This window comes from Macaca fascicularis, chromosome 16 (assembly GCF_037993035.2).
Source record: "Macaca fascicularis isolate 582-1 chromosome 16, T2T-MFA8v1.1".
NCBI classification, from domain to species: Eukaryota; Metazoa; Chordata; class Mammalia; order Primates; family Cercopithecidae; genus Macaca; species Macaca fascicularis.
Window position 1 is genome coordinate 61,864,296 of NC_088390.1, and position 6,971 is coordinate 61,871,266.

The 6,971-nt window shown below is 41.4% G+C and overlaps 1 protein-coding gene across 1 annotated transcript; it reads right to left on the reverse strand.

Moving 5' to 3' along the window:
• Positions 1 to 244: 244 nt before the first annotated feature.
• Positions 245 to 5,547, reverse strand: KRT27 (keratin 27). The gene is made up of 8 exons (XM_005584117.5): positions 5,104 to 5,547; positions 4,302 to 4,384; positions 3,753 to 3,909; positions 3,154 to 3,315; positions 2,945 to 3,070; positions 957 to 1,174; positions 689 to 738; positions 245 to 575 (listed from the first exon to the last, which is right to left on the reverse strand). Exons 1-8 carry the CDS (start codon positions 5,545 to 5,547, stop codon positions 436 to 438), a joined length of 1,380 nt encoding a protein of 459 aa, XP_005584174.1. The 3' UTR covers positions 245 to 435.
• Between the last annotated feature and the right edge of the window lie 1,424 nt (positions 5,548 to 6,971).

Genomic DNA, 6,971 nt, shown 5'->3' on the forward strand with positions numbered 1-6,971 from the left:
GATCTTATTAACTGTTTTATCCTCGTTATCTGGCATATAGTGTGTGCTCAGTAAGTACTTTTCGTACTGAGACAAGGGAGACAAAATTTTACAGAGAAGTGAAAAAGACTCCAACTAGTTTTCATGTTAAACTTACTTCCAACTTGTGAAGACCATTGAATTAAACAGAAGAAATTAAAGACAAAATTCAGCTCCCATTGGAAGGTGTATCTAAAATGCAAAGATTGGCTAGAACCAGGGAAGATGACTTGCAACAGGAAGAACTTTTATTGAAACACCACCATAGAGAAAAAGCCAAAGAAATGGTACTATTCTAAAAATAACTTGTCTTAATTCATTGGAAGAAAAGCAGAAAAATAAGGGGACCCTTATTTAGGAAAGGAGTTTCATTTTGGTATTTTAATTTGGGGGCCATTGTTTCTCAGAGGCGGGAGTTCAGGAAGGCACCCTCTGTTCATTCTTGTTGTTGACTTTGGTGGCTTTCTCTTCCACGGTGTGAACTCTGGATGAGAGAACTTTGCCACGAGGATCTATTTCTTCAACAACTGTTTTGACAATGGTGGTTTTAGATGAATCTAAAATGCCACATATAAACTGTTAGAATTTATCAAATTCATAAATAGGAAATAACTCATCATTTGAAACACATACAAAGGAACACTGAATACCTAACGCAGCTTTTGTTTACCTTTTGTCTGATTTCCTGGGCCTCCATAGCCTTTTGATTTAGAACAGGAGCTGTAAAAGTATAGAGCACTTATATGAATCATTTCATTCTGTTTTACTGAGGAAACTGAAAAATAATGATTTAAGGTGGGAATTCACTGCATTCTGAAATAACACTAAAAGAGTGTTATCTCCATGTGATCTAGATCATTAGATATTTTGTAATTGATTTCAAATAATCTTTAGTAACCTTAGAAATGAATTGTTATCTCAATGACAGCAATACTGACCCATCTTCTCCATCTATCAGGAGGCAGTAGGTCTCAATTTCTTTTTCCAGGTGGACCTTGACGTCGAGGAGCTGCTCATACTCGAGCTTCTGGCCCTCGGTCTCGGTTCTGACCTGGTGCAGCTGCTCCTCCAGGGCCCCGATCTGAGCCTGGATCTGTGCCAGCTGCGCACAGTAGTTGCTCTCGGTCTCTGTCAAGGAGCCCTCCAGGGAGTGTTTCTGTAGTTTGGTAAGACATGGTTTAATAGAAAAGGTCACAGTGTTTTAGAATAAGTCAAAGCATTTAAGAGATAATTAAGATAATTATCCTTACATCACACAAATAATTGCATTTACCCAAAAGATTCTATTTGTTTAATATTAATTATTGCCTTTATTAAATGTCATATTACTTTTTGATTTGAGAATGACACAGCTGCTGCTGAATGTCCCTCAGATGCCCAGGTGTGCTAAAAAAAATGAAATTTTCTCTTCATAGGGCACAAACGAAAAGATCCCTCCCCTGCACCAATGTAGCCTGTGCTTGTAGAGTTTGGCACAATTTGCCACTTTCCACACAACTGGAAGTCCGCCTACACTTTGCTACTCATATCTAGCCATGTGACAGTCTTGGCTCATGAGGACTGTAGCTTTCTATTAAAAAGTCATCCTGCAGTGAACTGCATAAACGTTCCATGAGTAGAATAAACCACAGAAAAGAATTACCTTCTTAGGCTTTAAATAGAGTAGTTCAGTTCATTGGCTTGTGAATCTGAATGGGTTTATAGAGATACTCAGAGGGAACACTCACTGCAATTTTACATGGAATGAAGATGAGCGTGTCTTATCCTTTCACCTGCAAGTATTTTTTATATAAAGCCTTGATTTTATGTACATTCATAGCTTCATCTGTGGATAAACTCTGGTGGTTTACTAGCCATAGTGGGAAAAGTATCGACTTGGGAGTTAGAAAATTAGGAGAGAACTTCTGGATGCCTTCGTTACCCAACTGTGGGACTGTGGGAATTGCTTAACTTCGTCGAATCTCAGAGTCCTCTTTTGGAAATAATGACATGAGTTATAACGTCTGCCCTGCCCTGTGCCCCGGGGTTGTTGTGGACTCACATGTGGGTGGAAGTGCTGGGCAAACGCTTAATGAAAGCAGTTATGATTATCATTACACATGTTTAGTTTTATAGTCAGTCTTCATGCCTCTACTTTGCCTCTGTTTATGCCGCTTAAAAGGAACTTGTAAGTGCTCTTGATTGAGTGGTCAGAAGGAATGCTAGATGAAGTTGGGAGTGGCGCAAATGTATTTTTACTCTCTTTAAGCAGTAGGATTTTTTCTTCTTTTTCTTTTTAAATGGACACATAAGAATTGTACATATTTACGGGGTTCCATAATTATATTTCAAAACACACATTGTGTAGTGATAGAATCAGGGCAATTAGCATATCCAAGGTCCCAAACATTTATTTTTTTGTGTGTGTTGGGAACATTCAAAATCCTCTCTTTGAACTATTTGAAATTATAGAATAAGTTATTCTTAACTATAGTCATCCTCAGTACTATAGAACACTTGAACTGATTCTTCCTATTCTGCTGTAATTTTGTATCCTTTAACCAACCTCTTCCTATCCCCCCATCCCTTCCCAGGCTCTAGTAAGGATTATCCCACTCTCTAATTCTATGAGATCAACCTTTTTGGCTTCCACATATGAGAGTTTTTTGATATTTTGACTTAGGATAGAAGATTCAAAGTCAAAACTATTTTCTTTTTCCAGTATCTTGATTGTATTTGCTAATTTCTAATATTTCATAATTATTAGCATCCAGCTATACTTTGTAGGCAAAGAGGACTGTCATGTGCAAAATGCAAATGTGTCTTATGTCAAGCACTGTAATTAATGGCTAAAAACTAAAATATGTAATTATGTTGGAAGAAAATTACCTTCGATTATTTTTTTCTCAATTTCTAAAGCAAATGTGTTTTGTAATTTTTCGCTTACCGTTGCTAAGAGGGACTGAAGTTCAATCTCAAGGGTTTGAAGAGTGCGTTTCATTTCGGTAAGCTCATTCCGGGCTGAGGTGGTGGCGCCAGCGTCGTCAGAGATCTGCTGCTGCAGCGAGGCGCTCTGGAACGGCAGGGGCCGCGTTAGGGTGCTGCTGGCTGCCTCTGCGCCCGGCGCCCACGGAGCGCACCCAAGCATGGTTTTACCTTCTCGTTGAACCAGGCCTCCGCGTCCCTGCGGTTCTGCTCGGCAAGGGCTTCGTACTCAGCTCGCATGTTGTTCAGCAGAACCGTGAGGTCTACCCCAGGGGCCGCGTTCATCTCCACGTTCACGTTGCCTCCAGCCGCGCACTGCAGAGCTTTCATTTCCTGAAAGATATTTGTTTAACGGAATTAGGATCTGAATATTTTATTTATTTTATTTTTTGAGTTAGGGTCTCTCTCTGATGCCTAGGCTGGAATGCAGTGGTGCGATTATGGCTCACGGCAGCCTCGAACTCCTGGCCTCAAGCGATCCTCCAGTCTGGGTCTCCTACAGTGTTGGGATTATAGGCGTGAGCCACCGCGTCCGGCCTGAATATTTTTAAAGGAGCCAGATGGACAAGATCTATAAGGTTAGAAACTTTTTGGGAGGTTTGTTTCTTTTGAGAGGATGAACAGAAGCATCTTAAACAATCTAAGCCTTATGGAGAAACTGACAGGTTCCTTCTTGAACGTTAATTTAATATATTCTATTTATCATCTGAAATTAATTTTAAAATTTGGGAGGGAGGAGATTGTGAGAGCCAGCCGGGTGGAGCTTCTACCTCCTCATGATTCTTCTTGAGGTAAGCGAGCTCCTCACTGAGAGTTTCCAGCTGGATCTCCAGGTCCGTTCTGCACAAGGTCAACTCATCCAGGACTCTGCGCAAACCGTTGATATCCGCCTCAACGCTCTGGTGAAGTGCCAGCTCATTTTCAAACCTTAGAAAAGTATTTGAAAGTTTCATGATTAGTCGTTAGACATGGCACATCACAACTCAGACTAAGCTTTGAGCTAAAACTACTAAGATAATACTTAAAACTTCAGTGAGGTCACCTATCACGCCACAAATACATTTCATTGAAACAAGAGAATGGGAAGAGCCAAAATTCTTTCTCGTATGACTTTGACATTCATTTTTGTTAGTCCCCAAATTTCCCAGGTAAAATATGTTGCTCAGCTAGTTACTCATTCTAATATGCATTTTGTTTAAAACAAATACATGAATAAACAAGAACAAAGACTTGAGCCAACCTCAAATAACTTAGAAGAATAAAGGAGAAAAAATGCTTAGACAACTTTTTTTTTCCTATTTATCTTCAGCCCTACTTACTTTAGTCTGAAGTCATCAGCTGTTAGTCTTGCATTATCATTTTGCAGGACAACATGGGCATTACTGGTAGTTGCAGAAATTATCTGACAAAAGAAAAGTTAGTTAAGATTGAGGAAATATTTAAGACGCATTTCAAAGTTCCTTGAAATGAAATTACCTATGAAATTACAGTGATATTTTTGGCATCTGTCTCTAATAATCAGATGATTCTTTTGAAGATGGGTAGTTTAAGTATGGTCTCTCTCACTCTCTTTTTTTCTTGAGACCGAGTCTTGCTTTATTGCCCAGGCTGGACTGCAGTGGCATGATCTCGGCTCACTGCAACCTCCACCTCCCGGATTCAAGTGATTCTCCTGCCTCAGCCTCCCAGATAGCTGGGATTACAGGCACGTGCCACCACACTGGGCTAATTTTTGTCATTTTAGTAGAAACAGGGTTTCACCATGTTGGCCAGGCATGACCACTGTGCCTGGCCAGGTGTGGTCTCTTTTATTCCCCACCCCAAGCATTAAAAAAAGCTCTTTCTGTGGGAAAGCCTATAAATATATAGCTGGAGACACTGGGCAGCTTTTGATATTTTAATATTACCAAAAGCATACACACTACACACATACCTAATACCACATGATGGATGTGCCATGTTCAAATATTAGAATTTACTAGAAATTATTTTTAGTATTGAAAATGAAGTCCTAAAATTTAGAAGCTGAGGGCAAAGCCCCGTTATTGTGATACGTTTGTGCATCTGTGAGTGGCTGAACACTCTCCGGAGTGCTAACACTCACGCCATGGCGTTTCTTACCTGGTTCTTAAGTTCGTCAATAATTGGGAAGTATCTGCTGTAATCATGATCAAGACCACGGCAAGAACCCGGTCCAAATTTCTCATACCACCCCTTGATCTTCTGCTCCAAGTCGGCGTTGGCTTCCTCTAAGGCTCGAACATTCTCCAGGTAGGAGGCCAAGCGGTCGTTGAGGTTCTGCATGGTCACCTTCTCATTGCCAGAGAGGAGGCCATGCTCATTCCCTGTGAAGGCAGCACAGGAAGCACTTCCCCCGCCCAGACCTCCGCCATAGCCTCCTGCAGATGAGCTGCCCCCAAAAGCACAAGAGAAGCCACTTCCAATGCCTGGCACACTGCATGTGTTTCCGGCCCCAAAGCCTGCTCCCCCACTAGAGAGCCTCACAGAGCCAGCGCCCCCGCAAGAGCCAAGTCTCCTCGAGGTAGAAGAAAAGCGCACAGACATGGTGTCCAGGCTGGAGCGTTTGTTTCTGTGGTGTTGCTCTGATGGTGAACGTCCTACTCAAACAGCTTGGTTTGCCTTTATATACACATTATTAGGGTGTTTCTTGATGAGCTTTGCTCATAGCCAAGTGATGTTTGCCAGCTCATTGTGAATTATCCATAATGGGGTGATTTTTTTTTAATGAATGGCTTTGCCGTACTGTGTCCATTTCTGTAGGTGGATAGTTATCGTGGAGTTATTTGTTATCTCTGGAGTTGGACAGGGTGGAGTATTATCAGGATTATTATAGTGATGCATTTCAAATGTAGTATGAGTAACCCTTCCTGTCTTCCGGGCTTCAGGAATGTATAATACCTATAAGAATAAACAAGTACGATAGACAGATTTCTCTTTCCCTTACTCAAATCAGCATTGTGTTTTCTTCAGCAATGAAGTATCATAGTCATAGTTTTCTATCAGATATGTTGAAAATAATTTCAAGACCGTGTGTCCATAGTACCAGAAGAAGGAGGGGAGGTCCTAAAGGAAAACAGAGGCATTAAAGGGAATCTTCTTTGGAGACCGAAAGTGTTCCTTTGATCCTTATCCTTCCTGAATTACCATTTCACCTGTACTGGTTTTCTGTCTAAGTTCCATTGCTAACCAGGTTAGGTAAAGGAATTGGTCCCCTCCTCGGGCCTCAGTTTCCACATCTGTAAAGTGAAGAGTCTAGACTGTGGCGTCTGTGTTCCCTTTCTATCTCTAGATCGCTCATATTTCTGCATTCCTTCTGTTGGCTGTCCGTTTCCATAGCACTTTTCTGCATTGCTTCTTGTACTTTTCACCTCTTACTTATTTCTGAATTGTGGTCCCACCATTTTACTGAAATTAACCTCTCAAACGTCACTGCACATCTCTAATCATCATTTATTTTATTTATTCTCCTATACTCTCTTGGTTACATTCAGTACTGACAACCTCAGTCTGATGAGTCTGATCGAGTTTCAGACAGCTGCTTTCTGAGAATTTTTCTACATCTCATGTTGTTCCCCTTTTCTCTTCCACTTATGGCTCCTGCGCCCTGCCTTTGTCATTTCTTATAGTTTTGTGCTTGGTATTTACGACTCTCTCTCCTTTTTTTTTTTTTTTTTTTTTTTTCTTCTAGACAGGGTCTCGCTTTGTCCCCCAGGCCGGAGTGTAGTGACATGATCAGAGCTCACTGCAGCCTCAACCTCCCAGGCTCAAGTGATCCTCCCACCTCAGCCTACCAAATATCTGGGACTACAGGCACATGCCACCATGCCTGGCTGATCTGTGTATTTTTTTGTAGAGATGGGGTTTGCTGTGTTGTCTAGGCTGGTCTTGAGTGCCTGGGCTTGACAGATGCTCCCACCTTGGCCTCCCAAAGTGCTGGGATTATAGGCAGGAGCCACCTCACTGTCTTA

Bases quoted from the DNA above. Each gene is read 5' to 3' on its own strand.
- KRT27 (XM_005584117.5), bottom strand. From the start codon at position 5,547: ATGTCTGTGCGCTTTTCTTCTACCTCGAGGAGACTTGGCTCTTGCGGG. The intron at 3,316-3,752 runs GTAGAAGCTCCA...AATATCTTTCAG, and splicing joins TCAAGAAGAATCATGAGGAG to GAAATGAAAGCTCTGCAGTG. The intron at 1,175-2,944 runs GTAAGCGAAAAA...ACCAAACTACAG, and splicing joins TTCAGTCCCTCTTAGCAACG to AAACACTCCCTGGAGGGCTC.